Raw genomic sequence first — 22,727 nt, 5'->3', positions numbered from 1 at the left:
CATATGAGAGGCATATTTTTGTTTGAAAGGACTTCATTACTTAAAATGAGAAGTTGGATTTTTTTGATGTTACTAGAATATGAAGCCCTTTGTATCATGGTAATCCAGGGTATTTATAATTGAGTTTCAGAGCATCCTTGGAGTGTGATAAGAATTTACTAGGCAAAGGTGCGAAGAGGGAGGCGTGGTCTAGATATGTGCATAGACCTGAGGCAGGGAAAGAAAAACAGTGCATATGGGGAGAGGTGAAAGAATTCAACATAGGTTGAATTTGAATCTTTGAATTTTTGAATTTTTGTGAGGGGCATTGTTATAGATTTTGATTTATTTCTAAGGGCATTGAAAACCCTTAAAAACAGATGGGAGGCAATACTGTCAAATTTCCAGTTTTTTCTATATCACTCAAACTGTGATGCTAGAATGGATAGGAAGGGACAAGGTTAGCTTTGGGGAGAGCAGGTGTAATGCTCTTCCAGGAACAAAACTGCCCAAGAAGAGAAGACTTCTAGGGAGAGAGGAGGGAGGCTCGAGTTGGGGTTGGGATCAAAGGTGGGAGGAGTGCAGAGATTAAAGATGTTCTTAGGAGTACAACAGAGGGAATGTGAGAACAGACTGCAGTTAAGAGAAACCTTCCCCACAGCTTCCTCAATTGAGTGACTAACCCTATCTGGGTAGCAGAAGTAGTTTACAGCCTCTGTGAGGCTCACTATTTTGTTGTTTTGTTTTTCCTGCCTTTCAGTGTGTTTTTTAAGGGCCCTAAACAGAGGTAAATCTGGTGAAACTGCTTGAGTGGAGTTTTGTTATAATGTGAGATTGTTCTGGAATCCAGTTGCTCATTCTGCTTCTCCGTCTCTTTTCTTTCCTCCCTTCCTGGCTTGGCTTCCTTCCTCTTCAGCGGCTACTCTGGGCTGTGCTTCTCAGTAGGAAAACAAGCTAGCCAGAGAGGAGTTGAAATCCTATTTGAAGAAGCCTTTGTCCACACACATTTCTATACCCATACCTATGCGGAGGTCGTCAAAAAAATCCATGGGTAATACTGTACAGATTCCAAAATTCTTTCCACCAAATTAGACGTCTTTTAATTTGACCTCCCCCCGCCATGGTTTTATCTGTGTATGCTGCACACACACAGACCACTTTTCTGTATGCTTTGGTTCTTTCTTGTCTTAGCAAGGTATTATGTCCCAGTTCTATGGCTGCGACAGCCAAGTGAAGGAGGGTGAGGAGGACAAAGAGGAGAATTGAGGCATCTCCACAGATCGGGGGGGGCTGCAAGACAACTGGAACAAGAGCAAAAGCTGGCTTCATTAGGCGGCTTCATGAGGGCCCATTCTCCCATCCCCATCCTCCTAAGAAGGAAGAGTCCAAGGCAGGATGGTAGAGCGGGAAAGACCTCTGGAAAGAGGGCTGTCATTGGGCTTGATAGAGGGTAGATAGTTGGAAAAACATGGTTCTTCTGTGATTGTCTCTCTGGTCTTAAATAGCCCTAAAGATTTCCAGGCTTCAGGTCTTTGACTTTGGAAAACCAAGGAATGTAGAACTCACCCAGGGCAGCTCTTGTTTGCTTTCGCCCAAATCCCTGCAGATCAGACGTAAGATACCCATATAGAATCTGAATGAAAAGGTCAGAGCCGTGTGCCACTGTGCTTGATGAGTTTTCTCCCCTCTCCAGAGCTTGTCCTGGGTGGACCTAATGGATGCCGGCTGGAGCCCGGTTGCTTTGGGTGGAGTCTGGGCACTGTGTGGAAGGAGGTGCTGTGGTTTGTTTGGGGACGACTCGGCTCAGAGCCATGCAGAGACCCAGCCTGGGCCTGCTGATCCTTCCCACCTCTGAGCCATCTCCGAGTCCTTTACAACTGCCTTCCAATGCTGGTGCAGAGGACTGAACCAGGTCTAGTGAATAAAAGGAAACTGTTGCCAAAGGTCCCGGTGGCTGAATCCCTGTGCTTTGGGCAAAAGCTAAAACTGGCTATATTTAGAAAGGCCTTAGTGTATCTCAAATTATCGGCATGCAGTGTACAATCCAAGTGCCAGGTTTGATTGACTATAAAATCAAACAGAATATGTCACTCTAAGCAAACAGCTCATCTGTATAAAGATATTTTTCAAACAATATTATTTTATGAACTAGAAATTTTAGTGTGCTCCATACTTGCCATGACATTCAAAAGTAATATTAATCAGTGATTACAGAACACAAATAAGAAATGGAATTTTTATGTTGGAAGACCATTGACACTGTTTCCATTAAGAAGCCACAGCACTGGGTTAAGATGCTTTTTGATCAAAGTCTATAAACTTTGTGACTTGTCATTTTTGCCTTGCACAGATCTTCCTGTGTAGAGATGTTATATATATCTTTAATATTTGTATGTACTGGTACATTATAACTGTATGATGTAAATCATATATGTGCATGTACTTCATATGTGAAAGTGCTTAAAAACCCCATGGAAAATGAAATTTAAAGAATCTGAGATCATTGCATAGTCTGTTCACGATATGCATTTTCCATAAACCTTTCAAGACTCCTTGTATGATCAGGTTTCAAAATATTTTGCATCAAAATAAGTTTTTTTTTTTGACAGGCAGAGTTAGACAGTGAGAGAGAGAGACAGAGAAAGGTCTTCCTTCCATTGGTTCACCCCCAAATGGCCTCCATGGTTGGTGCACTGTGCCGATCCAAAGCCAGGAGCCAGGTGCTTCCTCCTGGTCTCCCCTGTGGGTGCAGGGCCCAAGCATGTGGGCCATCCTCCACTGCCTTCCCGGGCCACAGCAGAGAGCTGGACTGGAAGAGGAGCAACCAGGACAGAACCGGCGCCCCAACTGGGACTAGAACCCAGGGTACTGGTGCCGCAGGTGGAGGATTAGCCTAGTGAGCCATGGAGCCGGCCCAAAATAAACTTCTTTTAAGCTCATTTTCCATGAACTTTTCAAGTACCCTCATGTGTACATACACACATAAACAAATATAGTCGACCTAGTTTCCTGATTCTTACACAACCATATCAAAGTCTTCTTCCAAAAAGTAACTTACCTGCAATCTATACACTAGCAGTGTGAAAAAGTACATGTTAAAAATGTCTTCTGTTATCTAAGCTGAGTATTTTAGGGGCACGTTGAGCCAGAGAATGGCAGCTTCTCAGTGTTGGCCCCTCCTACACTAACAAATTCCTTCAGGACTTGTTCTTGAACTTGCCTTTGAATTAGCCACAGGTCCCCCAACTGCAGATGAGCTGTAATAATACCTGGCTTCCTAGAGAGGACGCAGTAAAGCAGAGAGAGGCAACAACACGTCTGGGTGAACCTGGCAGTGACATTAGAACCACAACCTCCGAGAGAGACAAAGAGGCTGGGGCTCCCTGCACACATAGGCTCTTGCCAGACACTCGGCTCCACAGAGCAGATGCTAAGACCCACCACCTGCAAGTCCTGCTGCTGTGTGTCCTGTGGGGGCAGCGCTGTGCTCCAACTGACTGCCACCCTGGGTGTGGAAGAAACTCCAGGTCTCAAATCAAAAACAGAACTATAAAGCACAAGCCCTTCCAGGGGGTATTTCTTTCACCCTGGCTCAGGGGCCTCAGCTAAGGGGAAAACTCCTACCTGCGGAACTTCAGCCCTGAGTTGAAGTGGGCGGGTAATTTTTAGGTGACATCCTGTCCACGCCTAAAACCACACCTCCGACACCTAGAGCATGCTGGGATGTGTTCGTTTAGGCTGCAGGAAAAAGTGACACAGGGTGAGGCCACCCAGCCCCAGGGCTATGGTGGGAGAAGTGGAACATCGAGAAACGTCAGCATTTATCAGGACGACCCAGGAGACAGGACTGTCTCACCATCTGACTGAACCAGCAGAGTCGCCACAAAGCAGCTTGCTGTTTGTTAGGATGGAGGTGCTAACTTCGTGCTTTTGCCCTCACACCCCCAGTGTGAGTCGGAAAGACAGGGCTTACTGAGAAATTTCACTGCTATTTCCACCAGGCAGCAGGGTGGCTCAGGGGAGGGCAAAACAGCCACCGGACTCCCCTCCCATGGAGCAGGTGGACCCAGCTCCCGGCTCTCCGAGAACAGAAGCAGCTTGGCCTCTGCCTGCCAGGAATGCTGGTTTTCTGGCCCTTCCTTTAAGCACAGGGGGCTATGAGAATGCAAAAGAAGTTTCATATAAGAGATAATGACGGGGACCAGTAAGCCTGAGGAGTGCCTCTTAAGAGGCAGGTGGGGACAGTGAGGAGCTGGCCATGGTGCGCCCCTGAGAAAGAGGATGGCAAGGTGTCGGAGGGAGAGCAGAGAACAGGGAATGGAAACCCTGGGCGTTTGTCTACTTCACATTTGTTTCCCCTGGAAACTATGCAAGTCATGCTCCTAGGCCTTGAATAGTTTTACCTGGAAACAGTGACTAAGCTACCCATGCTCTCTACCTTGTTTATGTGGTTGGTCTTTCATATGCAACCCTAAGCCGATGACAAGGCCTCACCCCTGCCTTGTAGAAGATGATCCACGGTATGAAGGAGGAAAAGATGCTGCCACTAATTACTCGATGGGAATAAATGTATCGCCCAGCAGATGATCAGCCATCCCACTCTAATTTTTATTCCCAAGCTATAAGGAATGCGTCCCCACCTTCTCACCCAGACAAATCAATGGACATTTCCACACCCACAATTCCTGGGAGAATTTGACTTCATTTTTTTAAGACCTGCCCATGGACTCACAAAGAGGGTGAAAGAGAGCCCTTGTGCCTCCTTTACCACGGCTTGGAAAGCGAGGCAGGGTGGGAAGAGAAGGGCAAGGAAGAGAGACTTGTCTATGGCACTAGATGCTTTGATGAAGCCTGAAACTATTTTGTCTGCCATTGTAAGCAATAATAATAAAATACTGTTTGTTCATATAGAGAGGTAACTTAGTCAACACATACCAGATGAATTAGTTCTACCCGTATGGTTGCTTTGCTAGGATTGTGGCACAATGATTCTCAGGGATCTGATGTTTGCCTGCAGATGCAAAATAAGAACTAAAGAAGAGACAGTGAGAGGACCAAAAGAGAGCACCTGCTCAGTCCCTTACACTCCTTAAGCTTATTGTATAAAAGCTGCCGCCCTATTGCTTTCCCGGCTTCAAAACTCAGGCTCACTGGGATTAGATAGTGCTCATCAACTTGTCTGCATGACTCTAACTCTGCCCCGCCCTCTCCCTGTAACTATGTAGTGAACGGGCATGTCATTTTGTCCTACTGTTTTCTTGGACCATGGTACTGAGACTCGATGAAGGAAGGGCTTGATACACATCACGGCAGATGGCACCTCTGCTAGAGATGGTGGTGGACCCAAAGAATGCCATTAGCTAATGAGGACAGCATCGGTCAGGTTCAGGGATCTCAGCCAGGACACCGCAGGGCTGGGAACATGGTGCTGTTTGGATTCGGGGAGAAAGGGAATTCTGGAAGTGAAATGCTGGCTGTGCAGCAGCAGTAGAGTGAATGTGGATTCACTTAATGAGCATGATTAAAATGCTATGGTAAGGGTACACACAACAGGCATACATGAATAAAAAAACAAAGGAGGCTTTTGGTTTACTAGGTATGGGCTATGTTATACCCAAATAGAAAACTCTATGCTTAACCATTCATCTGTCAAAAAATATATGAGACACAAAGAAACTGACAATACAAATAATATCATAAAAACAGGCAAGTGGTGCTGGCATTGTGGCGTAGCTGGTAAAACACTGACCTCCCAGCACATGGAAGAGCTTGGGAGTGAACCAGTGGAAGAAAAAGCTTTCTCTCTCTCTCTCATCGCCTCCCTCTCCCTCTGTAACTCTTTCGTGTCTTTTTTTTTAAATAAGCAATTAATATGAATAGACAATTTTTGAAAGAAGAAATGTAAACGGCTGATAAATATATGAAAATATCACTGGCCATTCAGGGAAATGCAAATCAAAACTACAATGATGTATCAATGCACCTCAATTAGAATGGCTATTATTGGGGCTGGTGCAGAGTGGGCTAAGCCTTAGCCTGTAGTGCCAGTAACCCATATGGACACTGATTCCTGTCCCACTTCTGCTCCACTTCTGATCCAGCTCTCTGCTATGACCTGGGAAAGCAGTAGAAGTTGGCCCAAGTGTTTGGGCCCCTGTACCCATATGGAAGACCCAGAAGAAGCTCCCGGCTTTTGATAGGCTAAACTCCAGTTGTTGTGGCCATTTGGGGAGGGAACTAGTGGATGGAAGACCTGTCTCTCTGTCCCTCCCTCTCTCTGTAACTTTACCGCTTAAATAAATAAAATCTTTTAAAAAATAAAATAAAGACTCAATTCTGCTGTTAAAAAAAGTATAGCTATTATCAAAAAGACAATAACAGTGATAAGGGAGTGGAGAAAAAAGGAATTCTTTATATAGTATTAGTGGAATGGTAAATTATGTAGAACACTATGGAAATTCCTCAGAAAAACTGAGAGAAGATCTACCATATGATCCAGAAGAAATGAAATAATCATATTAAAGAGATATCTGTGCTTGTATATTTATTGGTGCACTGTTCCCTAGCTAAGGTAGGGAGTAAATCTAGGTGACTGTCAGTGATGAGATAAAGAAAAATTGTGGTATATACACATAAGAGTATTATTTGGAGACTGGTGCTGTGGCACAGGAGGTTAAGCCACTGCTCACGCTGCTGGTATTTCATATGAGCTCTGGTTTGAGTTCCAACTGCACACTTCTCTCCCACCTCTCTGCTGATGAGCCTGGGAAAGCAGCAGAAGATGGACCAAGTGCTTGGGACCCTGCCACCCATGTGAGAGACGTGGACGGAGTTCCAGGCTCCTGACTTTGGTCTGGTCCAGCCCCAGCCACTGTAGCTCTTTGGGAAGTGAACTAGCAGATGGAAGATCTCTTTTCAATCTCTGTGTCTCTTGAATATGTAAAGTAAATCATTTTTTTTAATTGGAGACAAACCTTTCTATCAAAGATAGTTTGTGGGTGGGTATTTTGTCTAGCAACTGAAGTGCCAGTTAGGACATATTCCTCCAACCTCAGAGTGCTGGGTTTGGATTTCTGATTCTGCTTTCTGACTTCAGTGTCTCAACAGTGCTGACCCTGGGAGGCAATGGTGATGGCTCAAATAGTTAGATCCCTGCCACATACATAGGAGGTCTTTGGTGAGTTCCCATTTCCTGGCTTTGGCCTGGTCTCATTCTGATCATTGTGGACATTTGGGGAATAAACCAGCAGATAGGAGCTCTGATTCCATATATTTTTCTCTGCCCATCAAATAAATAAAAGCAAAAGTTCTAATGGTTTCCTTGACTGATCCAGGTCTATCCTATACGGGTTGGAAACTTTTGCTTCTCTTGGTATCACTAACTAGGTATCTGTCAGTATCTACTTGAGTTTATAAAGACAGTGATTTAGTGTGGAATTGGTCAGTCCAACATAATCTGAGTTAGCCCTATTTGTATCTTTTCACTCTCTAATTAAAATATAACTACCGAAGTAGTGAGTTTTGATAGAGACAATATGGAGAGTAGGTGATAGCAAAAAAGGTAAAATAAACAGATCTCCCTAGGCTTATCCAGAGTAGTATGGCCATGGAAGGGAAATTGGTAGCTGGGCCAAGGGGACTCTGGGAATGGATGAGGTGCATTTTTATTCATCATAACAGTTGAATAGCTCTACCTTTATCTCCCTGCCAAGGAGGAGGAAATACTTACTGTTTCTCTCTTATAGTACATGCTCCCCTGATTTGAGGACACAGAACTCAAGTGAATGGAGCTACTATTTATTTATTGATTCATTCATCAACAAATATATATTTAACTACAATCTATTAAATAGTCTTCTGTTTGCTAGTCTGAGAGCTGAACTGCTATATATAACATTGCTTATCCTATGGGAAAAGAAAGACACCAGGGAGACAATGAAATATTGGACTATAGCTTTTGTATAACTTAGGGCTGCCTATGGTGTTTCAGCCCTAGCAAGAGAAGATAGTTGTTTCTGAACTTACTGGAAAACCCACTGGTGACATCTTTAAAAGCATAGAATGTGCTATCAACAAAACTATAAATAATATTATGCTGGTTTTGGTATATGAATGTAATACTATTAACATCAAAATGGATCAAAAAAGCAGATACTACATATTTTATGTTTTTCCCCAAAATAATGCCTGCTTGTCTCTATTAAGCTGACCATTCTATTTTGCATAGCTATTACCAATATGTGTTTGTCAATTTGCTAGCTAGAGTTATCCTTGTTCCACAAAACAAACAAGACCAAACAAACACCAAAAACCATCTATTCTATTGTACTAAATGGGACCAAGATCTGTCATTGATCCACTAGCATTGTACTTAAATCAACAGAGCCAAGCAACTCCATTGAAAAAAAGACACAGAAATTCACTCTCAAATGGTACTTATCTATCGAAGCGCACACAGTAGTCACCCCCAGGCCATGCATAAAATGTTAGAAGACCACAAGTAGAAGTTTGAAACCAAGGGTATTACCAACTCCTGCAGTATTAGAGTTCTCTAGAGATATAGAATCAATAGCATGTGTATATAGTGTTATGAAGGAGGACTTATTCGAGAGTTTAGTTCATGTGACTATGGCACCTACAAGTCCCACCTCAGGATGATGCTGGAATAACAATAGTACCACCTGGTGTAATTCCAAGGGCCTGGAAACCAGAGAAGCCAAGGGTTTGAACCTCAGTTCAAAGCCAAAAGCTGGAGTGTCAACAAGGGGGCTATATAAATGTCCTGGAGTTCAAAGGCCAGCAGCTGACCTCTAAGATGGGAATCAAGCATATCCCAGCTCTCAGAGTGAGAAATCAATTCATCTTTTGTATTTAGTCTCTCCAGATGCCTAGCCAATTGATGGCATCCGTCCATGTCACTGCTGGATCGTCCCACCTGGTTCACTCGGACTCACATGATAATCTCACTTGGAAATAACCTCAGAGACACACACAAAGTCATGAATTTTAGGCTTCTAGGTATCCTTTAATCCATTCAAGTTGACATAAAATCAATCATCATGCCTTTGTATATGCTGTGTTTTTTTCCTATGCATACCTACCTATGATAAAGTTTAATTTATAAATTAGACACATTGAGATTAACAATAATCCCAAAATAGAACAACTGTACCAATATCTTATGAGTTTTTTTTAAAAAATACCACGTAAATTGTTTATTTCTGAGTTTTCCAGTGAATATTTTTGAAATGTGGTTGACTGCAGTTAAAACTGTAGAAGGCAAAATCGCCTATAAGAGGGTGCTACTATCCCACCATGTAAGATACTCAGCAGTGTGGCCCTGAGTAGTCCTTTGGAGCAGTATGGTTCAATTCCAGAGCAACACATCTGCTTTGGAATTAAGAAGTGAGAGTGAATTAATCCTCAGCTGTAGAGACGATCTGGTCAGATTCCTATCACTATTTCTGGCCCTCTCTAGGGCTTTGAAAGCATACCCAGGGATTCCTCAACCCAATATAGGACTGATGGATGAGGTGTGCAGGTGGGCAGGCCTGCTTGGATCAATTCTCTTTTTAGTCCATTTCCTTGCTTATCGTGAACAATGGGAGAAGTAAAGACAGTGGAAAAAAATCAGTTAGTTAAATTGTTTGTTTTTACAGCTGGCCTAAAGAATAGTGAGGGAAGCCAATAAAACTAAGTGATGAGAATTACATGTCAGAGTTTTCTGGGGCTTTTGATTATCTGTGGCTTGCCAAGTTTTATTACCACAGAGAGGACAACATGGGCAAGAGTAGGAAAGAGCAAACCTGACTGGAGCATTTCATGTGCTGTCACATACGCTGGCTTCATAGACCCGCAAAACGACTTCAAACCTGAACCCCATTTTCCTAACAATTTTGCATCAGCACAAGAGACATATGCATGTCCAATACTAATAGTCAGGAGTGTGCACGCCTGAGAAATCCGAGGGGCTGCTTCTCACGGCATCGTCCCTCAGGCTGGCCAGCTGGTACACAGAAGGCACTACCTTGCACTTGTGTCTTGTCCTTGTCACGTCATTCACAGAAGTTGAGACTCCCACTGTCTCTCTTTCCAAATCCCATCTCCTGAGGGCTTTCTGGAACAGTCTATCAGTTCTTGTTGACTTCGTCCCCCTCTGACTTTCTTCCAAAACCATCATGGCAGCAGTTGAAAGAATGTTGCTTCATTTGGCCTTTGATTCACTTTTATGAATTCTCCTTGTTTACCCAACTAGATTGCACGGGGGTTGAAACACTCTTTCTATGTCTACAAAAGCATCACACACAATGCCTACTTAGCACACAGGGGGTACCCAGTGCAAATCTGTTTGCCAACAATGCTCAAAGGCAAACAAAAAATATCCGCACTTCTATTTCTAGTCTGTGGCTATTTTGTTGTTGAAAATAGTGAGGAACAATCAGAATCAGAGAAATTAGTGAGTTCCCTTTTTTTCAACCAGTTCTTTGTCTTCTCCTGTAAGCAAGCAGTATCATCTCACCACATTTCATTACACCTTGGACAGGCAAGGAAGGGCAGAAGCTACCTCTCCTCTTAGAGAGTTCATGCACAAACTGCTGGCACCCTTGTGGCTCAGACATTTGACACCTGCCCTGCTTGTGGGGAAGGTACAGTAGAATCTCCATTAACCAGACCCAGTAGTCCAGAATCCTCAGTTCAATGGAGGCATGATTATTCATGCATTAAGGGAAAGAGATTAAGTTATGTAAAAATCAAGATCAAGTGAAGAATTATTTGACAACCCATATCCTTGGACAGCTCTAGTTACTCAGCCCCATTTCATACGCTTTCCCGGATATAAGAATTGACAATTACAATAGTAAGGAACATTTAATAAGTGCTTCCTAGGGAGCAGGTAGTAAACAGTGTACTTTTTTGTACCCCTTTGATGACAGCTCCCTGTTGTCCCCACTTCCGAACGTCTCACAACCACCACTCTGCTATGTGTGAGCTCATGTAATTTGTCTTTCTGTGTCTGGCTTACTTCACTTAGTATAATGTTCTCCAGGTTCATTTGCAAGTGGCAGAATTTCCTTCTTTGAAAAGGGTGAATAGTAGTCCTGTGTGTGTTTGTGTGTGTGTGTGTGTGTGTGTATCACATTTTCTTAACAATTCATCTTTTCTCTGGCACTGAGGTTGCTTCTATAACTTGTCGATGGTGACTAGGACTTTACTGAACATGGCAGTGCAGAAATATTTGAGGTGCTGACTTCATTTCCTTTGGATAAATACTCAGAAGCGGGATTGCTGGATCTTGTGTGTTTTATTTTGAATGTTTTGAGGAACGTTCATACTGTTTTCCATAAACGGCTGTACTGTAGAGTACTTTAAACAACTCTTCTCATTCAATCATTATAAAAAAAATCTACAAAGTATGCATTACAGTATGCAGTGTCAGAACATAATGGTTATGCTTTACCGGTAATATAATATTTACCTTTAGACAATCACTATTCTAATCACTACAGTTCTTCCTTGTATATTATACCTACTAAACTGAAATGTTGCCAATATATTATACAGCTATTTTCATTAAAGTTTGGAGTTATAGAAATTTTGGATTGACTGTTTAAAATCAACTAAACTGATCATTCTCCATCTAAAAACCTAATAGAGATTTTAATGTAGTAAAGAGCTGAAGGAAAAAAAACAGAGGAGGAGTAATTCATTGACTGTATTTTGCAGATGGAAAAACTCAGGCAATGTCATCACCAATTTAGTTGCAATAGGGAATGGAAAAGCCATTTAGGAAGAGCTGAAACCAGTCCTAAGCTACATTTCTAAGGCACCTGCAAGATTGTCTGAGAGAAAACTGGGTATACAGCATTTGGTTATTATGAGTATAGATGATCTGAGTGGTGATGAGATGGTATATTTCCTTAGCTTAATGATACAGGGGCAAGTACATAGGCATTCAGTTTGGTGAGGAGCAATTCCATTGGTCAGTATAAGAGCTGAGAAAGCAAATATTCTGGTCTAAGTTTTATTGCCAAGTGATTCTCAGGAAACCATAGGGATGCAGGTTCTCTGAGGCTCTTACCTGGTGGCCAGGCTGCTCCAGCTAATGATGTTTGAGTGCCCCTTTGATACAGGACGCTGCATTGCTGAAGTGGAAGAAATGTCCTTTAAGTTGTTTTCCATGACCATTTTTCCTGTACCTGCAATATGATTGCAACCTTAGTGAGTCGGCATGATAGCTCTTCACAAAGGATTTGGGACAATTCCCCAGTGACTGAGACATTTCTAGCCCCTTGAAGAGGGGAAGGCTGGGGACCCTTAGCTATAGACTACTCCTAAGATGATGAATTGCAGCAAGCTCCCCAGTGTCTTTTTACAGAATTAGAGTGAGGATTTCAGTTCCAAAGGGTATGCTTAAAATAACTTCCTGCTGAACCACTGTGGAACCTTTTTGTCCTAGCACCCTTCCCACGTCACCCAGGAAAACAGCACCTGAGGAGCCCTCGCTCCTCTAAGAGGGTCTAGAGCCACGTGGCACTTTTGCAAAGCATCAGTCCATGAGGCTCCTCTCACTTCTTGGAGGCTGCTCACTGCAATTCGTTCCTCTTGGACATGGCCACTCGTGCCTTTACTCTCCTTCTAAGGCTTCCTTTCGCTTTTGAAGAAATTAGGATCTTACAAGGGATGGCTGTCAAAAGTTTTGGGAATTTCTAGATCAGAAATAACACAATAGCAAGTAACTTTCTCTTCTGAAGAATGGGCACAATGCCATGCCTTTGAAGGGTGATTACAAAGGTAAATGCAAGCATGTTTGAGATCAGCAGGTTACATGAACAATGTGAAGCTGCTTTAAGGTGGAAAAAAAGTGACACATGAATCATTTGCAAGAGTCTTCATGCACCCATATGTTGTCCTCTATGATGCCATTCTTAGCCTGGCATCCAAAATCAACCCAGGAAGCTTTTTCAACACTCTGGGATGTTGTTAATCAATAAACAATAGCATTGTGGGAATGGGCCTAGGAGCTAAGATGCCCTCATCCTTCTCTGGAGTGTCTAGGGTTGATTCCTGACTCCAGCTCTTGACTCCAACTTCCTGCTAATGCAGACCCTAGGAGGCAGTGGTGATGGCTCGAGTAATTAGGTCCTTGCCTCCTGTGGGAGGCCTGGAATGAATTCCCAGCTCTTGGTTTCTGCCTATAGCCTCACTCATGGCTGTTATGAGCATTTGTGGAGTGAACCAGTAGATGAGAGCACTCATTCTCTCCCTCCTTCCCTCTCTCTCTCTGTCTGTCTCTGTCTCTGTCTCTGTCTCTGATGTAAGTAAATAAATAGAATTTTTAAAGAATTGGTACAGGTATTGTGATTTCAAAGAAGTCATCTTCTAAATAATGCCTTGCAGGTGAAATGCTGTGGTTCACTCTTTAGAGTCCCTACACTGTTAGCCAGCTTGAACCTGACTGCTAGGTGGTCACAGATGGAAAGGCGATCTGAGAAGAAGTTACCAAGGAGATGGACAAAGTCCCCTGCCCACCCAAGTGGAGAAAAGAGACATGACCTTTCCCTCCTGTCTCCACAAGAACACCACTCTGCACTTAGACTCGTCAGAATGGGTGGAGTGCCCATGTGAGACGAGCCTTTAAACACAGCTATCCCCTCATTTGGAACAATGGCAGGCATCAGAAGCCACAGAAACGGCTTGGTATCCCTCTTCTTTTGATGTAATTCTTTCTGGATCATTCTAATCCACAGAGTCAAAACACACTTGTGGGAGAAGAGGCACATTCTTTGGAGTGCGATTTTTCGGCTTAAACCGGCAGTCATTGCATCACACAGGTGCGCTGAGAGCCAGGTTTGGGATAAGATTGCTCCCTATCTGTAATCCCCAGAAGCCTTCACTTACACATGGAGTCCTGACGGGGGTTTTCGGCTTGATTGATGCTTCCTTATTTTGCGGTTACATTTTGCCCTGGAGGAAATGGCTTGGGAAGAGCACCTCTGAGGTAGCATCTGAGCGAGGACTGGTAGTGTTACCAACTGTCAGTCTTTTAAGGCTAGCCGATTTAGCACACGTGATAGAAGCTGAGCTATGGGATGCAGAAGACGACATGCCCGAACGGGCTGAGGAACCATAGAACTTTCGGGAAGTCTCTGCTTTTCTCAAAGCCTAACAACATTTCTCTAGCCAACAACAATTGCCAGCTATTAACAAAAGGGGAAGCAAGGATAAGTAAGTGGGCGAGTGCTTTGTGTGAATCTTTCAACATTTTTGCTAAAGCGTTCACCATCCCCCTGGTATCATTCTTAGTAAAACCTCCTCTGAAAACAAAGTAATATTTTTTATAATTTTGGAAGTTTTCATAATTATGGAAGTATGTGCCTCTATGTTAAAGTTGGAAAGAGAAGCCTTTGCAGGAATTGATGAAGCTTCTGGCAAGGTATGGATTACCCATCGATCTAAAAAGAAATGGCTCAAAGAATATCTTTCAGTTCCTTTCAACTCACAGTTCTGTAATTCTCATGACCTTCCATAAAGGAACAATGACATGCTTTTTTCTACCAGGTTGCAAGACAGGACACAAACCATACACAGGTATCCAGTACTCCCATCCTCTTGTCTGTTGTTCTAATCCTACAGTTGACTGTGGCTATTGATTATCGCCAGTCTTTAGCAGCAGAAGCTCTGAGTCTATTGTCACCTTTCCTGCCAGCATCAATGCTGCTTCAAATAGTTATGGGGGAAAACAAACAATATATAGGAAGGCAAAGTCCTTTCCTCAACATGGTAGATAAGCAACCTTCTCTGATTCGGTCTAAGACATTTTGGTCACTTTAGTTATCTTTTTACTTATTTCATAGCTGACAGTATGCAAGTAATTATGTTTTCAAGTTTTAGGCAAGGAAAAGTGGAATGGATTTTTGTCTAACACTCTAGCTAGACTGTCTATATGTTGCCATGGTTACTATGACCTCCCTAGAGAGAACCTAGAGAATAGTTCTGGATAAAGGGTTAGGTACCCAAAAAGACATGGTACATGAGACCCAGGAAGGGCTAAAGTTCCTCTGTACATGGCCAATAGTGTGGTTCTCTTTCTCTCAAGAAGTGATTCTCTTGACAACCACAAGCCTACATTCAGGGCATACATGATGGGATCACTTATTCTGGCAAGCCTCATATATGATTTCCATATGGATAGAAATGACTCCACTTTTTTTCCATCTCCCTCAAGAAATCCTATTATGGTTTGAATGCATGAAAATAACACCTACATTATTTAGATAATCCTGAATCTGCTGTATTCACCGAATAGCAGAATTGTTGTAATGATTTAGAAAATTCAGTAATTTACCAGTCATCATAGTGCACCTGAACACAAATTCTGGCTAAGAACCACTACTCTCAGGAGCTGAAAAGGCAACAGGGCAACAGCTCAAGCCCATGCTTTGGTCTTGCAAAAGTAGGGTGAACATCTGTCCATCTATTCGTTGGTTATATATCCATTCACAAGCTGAACTTCAAGAAAATTAGGAGAGCTATGAAAAATAGCACAGCTTGGCATGAGAAGATATCAGAGCCAGGGAAACTAGGTAGGGAGCTGTGGTGGTCACTGGGGTAAGGAGCAAGGATGGAGCCAAGGTGGAAATGGTGCTACGGACTGGAGATAATGGACAGCCACAGTCAGCTGCAGGGTTAGAAGGATGAGTGCAACTGCCACGAATATGGGAGTACCAGGCCTATCTATGTACATGGCCTTTGTGGACTTACAACCAAGTTCCTTCCCTTTTATTGGAATTTGACACAAGTGTGGTCTTTGATCCTGGAGTTAGAGAAGAAGAGTTGTGTGGGAACATCCTTTACTTTCTTTCCAAACAAAGGCCACTGGGACAGAAGCAGGGCTGTGAACAGACTTCACTGCTGCTTAGGGAGCCCAAGCAGGGAAGATGAGCTGGTAGACTCATCAGAGTAGTAACAAGGGGTCTTAAAAAGAGTTCAAGGGCTTGTAGACAATGAAAAACAATAACAGCACAACACTATACATGGAATTTCCAAATTTTTTTTGCACCAAACAATGGTTAAATTTCAGTTTCCCATGAGGTATTTGATGTACTGTCATACGCTTCAACCTTGCAGGTTTGGAATTCTCTTCGTTAGGGGGCATTGGCTGAGTGACTTGTTTTGCAAAGGGGTTAATGGGTGATTATGAAAAATGGACCCAGGTTACGCCTAAAGAAAATTGTGAGGCAGAGTAACTGCGTGTTTAGAGACATACTGAAACCATGGCTTCTCCTTGCTTCCTGTCCCTGACCCCTTTGACTCTCTCTGTGCAATACCCTTTTCAGAATGCTGCTTTCCTCCAGGTGTGCTCTCCTGCAGAGTGGTGGCATAGCAATGAAGACTCCTCGGGGTGGGGCTGAGGAGGATTTGGACACCCCTTTCCCAAGGGCCATTTTCAAGTTGGCTATTTCCTCTCCTGGATGTACAGAGACTTCTCTTGCTCCTTCTCGCCCTGGTTGGGAGCATTGCTCTAATATTGTAGGCAACAAGAGGTAGCAGTGAGCTGCACAGTGTAGTTTGGATGGGGACCCTTCTTGCCAGTAACTTAGCTCCAATCCCAATGGAAATAAAAATGCAGGAAAAAAACCAGCTGCCCCTCCTACTCTGAACACTAGCCATATCTGAGTTCATGCTTTGAACCCGAAAGCTGTCGGGCAATGGATCAAAATGGGTTAATAATTTGCTAGAACGTCTCTTCCAATTCCTGCTTTATCTGCAGTTCATTGACGGGAAAAGAAATAATGAGATTCTTTGAGTCTCTGCTCCCATGGGTAATAGGATGATTAACATATATGGAAAACTCAACGATTTGCCAGGCACTAGCCTTCATGCTTTTTGTTATAATATTGTTAATTCTTTATGTATATATTATGTACATAATTATGTACATAATTCTTTATGTCTTTTTCAACCCTCTGCTATCTGCAAGATTATTATTGATATCTCAGAGAAATCTGAAGCACATTGAGAACTTAATTTGCTTAAAGCCAAACTGCTAGGAAGTGGCCAGTCTGGAACCCATGTCCTCAACCACCTTGAAATCTCTCTGTCATATCAGGTGGTGAACTTAAATGGACAACCACAAGGGAAGCTCTTCTTTAGAAAAAATGAAAGCAATCAAAGAATGAGGGAGTAGACATCCTGGAGCATCAGAAGTGGAAAAGGTTTCCAAGATGATGAAGGCTTTCCATTTTGGAGACAATTACACTGAGAGCCCAAAAGAACACAACCTTCTACACCAGGACTAAGCATTGAAACGGCTGGGATCGTGATTCGAGTCTTCTCCCCTCCCATCGGATGCGCTCAGGAGGGAGAAATTGGCGAGATGAAGAAAAGTAAGGAGACCAACAAAGATTGAATTATTTGAGGGAGCAGACAGGGGATCCCCTTCCTTTGTTTCTGACACCGTGAACTAATTCAAAGTCAGGAAGTTTTCTACCTTGTCATTTGTCGAAAAGTTCCTAAGCCCTCTTTTAAAGCTAGTACTTTAGTGGGTTTTCAAAATCTTATTGTGACCTTTATGTCTTTAGGGCCAAGCAGCCCCCTCGTATAAGGATGTTGCTTGGCTGGAACAAGCTCCAGAAACTTAGATTCACACTCCAGTCCGCGCCCTGGTCGCCTGACTCTAAGCATTCTGTGGCACTCTGCTGCCATCGTCTGGCAGATCGGTGTCAGCGACAGCGGACTCGTTCATGGCCTGTTTATTTTTATTTATTTACTTAATTTTGACAGGCAGAGTTAGTGAGAGAGACAGAGAGAAAGGTCTTCCTTCAGTTGGTTCACCCCCCAAATGGCCGCCACAGCCGGTGTGCTGCACTGATCCGAAGCCAGGAGCCAGGTGCTTCCTCCTGGTCTCCCATGCAGGTGCAGGGACCAAGCACTTGGGCCATCCTCCACTGCATGGCCTGTTTAAGAACCTCAGCTACACTGATAGGGCAGCCTAGACTTGGCAGTGACGATTAAGGATCGGGATGCATCAGGAAGAGGCAATGATTCCATCTCGAGAGGAATGAAAAGATTCTCTGGAGTGTGATAACTGAGTTGAAGCGGAGAAATCAGATTGTGAATTGAAAGCCTCGCTGAGTTGTTTCCCAGTTACTATAAAATACCGGTCATAGAAATGAGTATATCTCCACAAATAAGAAGGCAGAGCTTTTATTTTTATTCTAAATCAGCTTCCCGCTTTAAATATTTATTTGATCACACTTATTGATAAAACCACACTTACAGAATAATAGAAGATGACGACTCATTTTTATACTTTGGTCTTTGCTGGATGACTGACAGCTGCTCCGGTGCATTTGCGTCATGTATCGGCAGAATGCTGGGCTTGGACAGCGTTCACTGGGAAATGGCCACTGCGCAGAACCAGGCTGATCTCCAGGGGGTACCGTGGTAGGTGTAGTGGGATGGTGCTTTGTGGTGCGTTACCCTCTTCTTGCTGACACCCCTCTTCGTGGGACTTTGCTTTTATTTCGTCAGCCTCATCCATGGTCTCAAGAGGACTCCCATGTTTACACAATACTGAAGTCTCAGGGGTTAGCTTTGGAATCCCCAACATGGGATTTTGAAGCTCCTTTAAGAAACACTGGTCTTCAGACTGAAGCATTGAGCTGAGAACCCCACAGGCAGTAGGCGCAGCTTCTTGCCACGCCTGCCATTGTCCTGCTCTCCCCAGAGGAGCTGGAAGATCCTGCGAATGCCAGGGGAGGCTCACAGCAGAGACCTCGGCTGTGTGTGCGGAGTGGCTGCCCGAGAGCGTCTGTGTGTCTGTTCCTCAGTGGATCGGCAAAAGCAGCAGACATGCCAATCCCCACGAGGCCACTGACACCCTCTGGAGATGATCCTACAGCCACGAAGCAGACCCTGCGCGTTCACTGAGAACACGAATTCGCTGACCGTTAGGAAGAGCAGTGCACGCTACCGACTGCTTCTACTTCTTCAGCTCCAGCTGCGCCCTGGACGAGCGAGCTCCAGGACACAGGCTCTCTCTCCCTGCAGCTCCCAGTCCAGGTGTATGTGGCTGTCCCTGTGAGGCATTTCTCACCCCTTCCCCCCAAAAGTCCACATGGCAGAGGCTCAATTCTGGGTTAGCACAGCAGAGAAGGTGTCCTCCCTCCACACAGTCCTTATGCAAAGGGGAGGCTCTGTCCAGGCACCACAAGTTAACACAGTCTAAACGCTGATCTCCCTCCCTCCTGCACAGGTTCCTGAAGCTGATTCCACAGTGGGGGGAGACAAAGAAAAAAGGCTAGAAACTTCCACCATGGCCAGTGCATGCTGCAAAAAACAGCTGTGTCACATTCAGGGAGATTGGCCACTGACCCACCCACCCCTTGTATAGGAGCAGTGGCTTGGAGACAGTTTGCCTAGCAGGAGAGGCTGGCCTTAAGAAGATCATTCTGTCCAGCTCTCTGCTGTGGCCTGGGAAAGCAGTAGAAGATGGCCCAAGTCCTTGGGCCCCTGCACCTGCATGGAAGACCTGAGGGAAGCTCGTGGCTACTATTTCAGATCAGTGTAGCTTTCACCATTGCAGCCATCTGGAGAGTGAACCAGCAGATGGAAGACCTCTCTCTCTCTGTCTCTGCCTCTGCCTCTGCCTCTCCGTAACTCTGCCTTTCAAATAAACAAATAAATTTTTTTTTTTTTTAAAAAAAGATCATTCTGAAGCTCTGCCTAATGGCTTTACTTGGAACAGAGGGTGGAGAAATCGAGGCCAGCGGTGTTGTTGACAACAGTGGTGATTTTTTGGCAAGCAATTCAGTGAAGGCTGGTAGTCCCATGAGGACGACGAGGTAAACCTAGGCCAGAACTTGTTACAGTGAACCAGGCAAAGAGACAGTGACTAAGCGCCCATTCAGTGTCAGAACAAACCTCAAAGATTGGTCTCAAAAAATCTCTCCTGCCAAGTGGCACAAATATCATTAGGCATGACTGTGGAGCAACAGACGTCTCAGAAGATTGTCAAAAACAGTCATCAGTGGCTGGTTCCTGTAGCCTAAGAGCTGGGAGCGGTGACAACAGAGGCACAGAGCGTAGCAGAGAGATCAGGGGAAGAGACCATTGAAAACCCACTGTCATCCCAGTGGCTGTCCAAATAAATTCGGTCTGGCTGTGAGTTCGTCCCCTGTCTCCCCTCTGCTCGGCACCTGCTTTTTCTGTACCTTTGGTGCCCTGTGTGAGACGGCGCCGATCTGCGCTCTTTTCCTTACAAGACTTAGCAGACAACATCCTCAGAGCAGCCACTGTAAAAGTGTTCAAAGGTGCAAAGTCTGATTAAAGAAGAAAGGCGTGGTGACAGCCTCTCTTCAAAGAGAGAATATCAGTAGGCAGATAAAATGCTAAATAGAATTCTGGGGTTGAAAAACACACTAAATGAAGTCACTTATTCATTAGAAAGGTGAATGGATTGAATGCATCCCCCCCACCAACTCATGTGTACCCAGAACCTGAACGTGTGACAACTGTGATCTTCATTGTGTACTCTCTGCCCCCAATCTGGTTTGTTATGGCTCTAACCCTTAGTGTGATTGTATCTGGAGAAAAATGACTTTACAGAAGTTACTAAAGTTAAATGAGAAAATGAGGTGCCAAGGGCAGGGCCATTGTTTGACATACTTGAAGAGGGACTGGAGTATGCTCCTACCCCGTCTTCTTTCTCTGACACAACAAAAGGTGGCCAACTGCAAGCCTCATCTGCACGCGTTATTTTCCTGTGGATGTTGTAACAAACTAACCACAAACGTGGCTGTTTAAAACAGTATTTCTTTATTCTCTTACAGTTTGGGAGGTCAGAGGCTTGAAATGGTTTTCACTGAGCTAACATCAGCATATTGGTGGATTGCTATGAGGAAGAATCATTTTCCTTGAATTTTGCAGTTTTAAAGGCTTGCTGTGTTCCTTGGCTTGAGGTCGCTTCTTCCACACTCAGAGAAAGGCATAGCATTTCCTGTCTCTGACTGTTATCCTACACTGTCATAACATGTGTATAGTTTTTTTGGTTATGGATATCATTTGTGTATATAGTTACGTCGCTCTCTGCCTCTCCTTTATAAAGACTCTGGTGATAGCATATGGCCCCCACCTGGAAAATCCAGGACGATCCCATTTCAAGGGCCTTAATTTAATCATAGCTGCACCATTCCTTTTGCCATATAAGATAACATTCACATATTCCAAGGGTTAGGATACAGGTATCTTCAGGGGCTATTATTCAACCTAATAACTTTACATATCAAAGATCTCAATGAATTCCAAGTAGAATAAATGCAAAGAAATCCAGACTCAGAAACATTATAGTAACAATTCAGAAAGCAAAGACAAGAAGAAATTCTTGGATAAAGAGAAAAAAGAAATTTACAAATGAAAGCCAATAAGATTTTCATTAGAAAAAATGGGGACCAGAATACAGTGAGGTGACATATGGAGTGTGGAAATAAAGTGTCAGCCAATAATTCTGTACTCAGAAAAAATGATCTTAAAAAATAAGGACAAGGGTTGGTGCTGTGGTGCAGCAGGTTAACACCCTGGCCTGAAGTGCCGGCATCCCATATGGGCGCCGGTTTGAGACCCGGCTACTCTATTCCGGTCCAGCTCTCTGCTATGCCTGGGAGGACAGCGGAGGATGGCCTAGGTCCTTGAGCCCCTACACCCACGTGGGAGACCCAGAAGAAGCTCCTGGCTCCTGGCTTTGGATCGGCACAGCTCCGGCCATTGCAGCCACTTGGGAAGTGAACCAGCGGATGGAAGATCTCTCTCTCTCTCTCTCTGCCTCTTCTCTCTCTGTGTAGCTCTGACTTTCAAATAAATAAATAAATCTTTAAAAAAAAAGAAATGAAAATAAATAAAATAGAAACATTAAATAAAATAAGGACAAGATACCAAGAAGAATTGGTATAGGAAAGACCTCAGAATGTTTGTCCTTGCGTAAAAAGAGAAAACTGGCTTAAATTCATAGAATTATTATTTTGGGGGAGACTCTGAAATCTAACCAGCAGCAACTCAGGAGCTATTTAACCAAGAAAAATGAATACATTTTAGTAAGAACAGCAATGTCAATACCGTGTTAAATCACACTAGTCCCATATCCAGCTCACCAACTAATCAGTCACTGAAAACTATCGCATCTTCTCAGCACTAGAGGGAGCATGTACATTTGTGCAGAGCAGAACTGCAATTCGCTCCAAGATTCCTTTGAAAAAAGTCATCATTGGACTTGTCTTGTGGCTCCCTGAATGACACTATTTGAGTGACTTGTATTTTCCTTTTCCTTTTTTTTTTTAAAGATTCATTTATTTATTTGAGAGGCAGAGTTATAGACAGAGAGAGGGAAAGACAGAGAGAAAGGTCCCCCAACCACGACACTCCCCAAATGGCTGCAATGGCCAGAGCTGGACTGATTCAAAACCAGGAGCCAGGAGCTTCTTCTGGGTCTCCCACACAGGTGCAGGGGCCCAAGCAATTGAGCTATTTTCTACTGCTTTCCCAGGCCATAGCAGAGAGCTGGATATGAAGTGGAGCAGCTGGGGCTCAAACTGACGTCCATATGGGATGCTGGCACTGCAGGCGGCTTTACTTGCTATGCCACAGCGCCGGCCCTGACTTGTCTTTTTCAATCCCACTTGAACTTACCGGCTATGAAAAGCCTCTCTCCCGGAGTATAATGCAATGTTTTAATATCACAGCCACCTCAGGCA

The 22,727-nt window shown here is 43.8% G+C and overlaps 1 protein-coding gene across 4 annotated transcripts in view; it reads right to left on the bottom strand.

Annotated features, from left to right (window-relative positions):
- LOC103345403 (potassium channel subfamily U member 1) overlaps positions 1 to 22,727 on the bottom strand; it is a 238,332-nt gene that overhangs the window by 60,389 nt on the left and 155,216 nt on the right. For all 4 annotated transcript variants that reach the window (XR_016235027.1, XM_089334783.1, XM_089334787.1 and 1 more), the window contains exon 20: positions 12,059 to 12,176. Coding sequence is in view for 3 of the 4 variants with exons in the window: in XM_089334783.1 (XP_089190909.1) it covers positions 12,059 to 12,176 (118 nt within the window). In the remaining variant the exon portion in view is untranslated. The remainder of the gene's footprint in view (positions 1 to 12,058; positions 12,177 to 22,727) is intronic.

Source organism: Oryctolagus cuniculus, chromosome 1 (genome assembly GCF_051225735.1).
Source record: "Oryctolagus cuniculus isolate XC-2025 breed Fujian yellow rabbit chromosome 1, ASM5122573v1, whole genome shotgun sequence".
Classification (NCBI taxonomy): Eukaryota; Metazoa; Chordata; class Mammalia; order Lagomorpha; family Leporidae; genus Oryctolagus; species Oryctolagus cuniculus.
The sequence above is the reverse complement of the archived record's forward strand: the minus strand, read 5'-3'. Positions and strand labels throughout refer to the sequence as shown.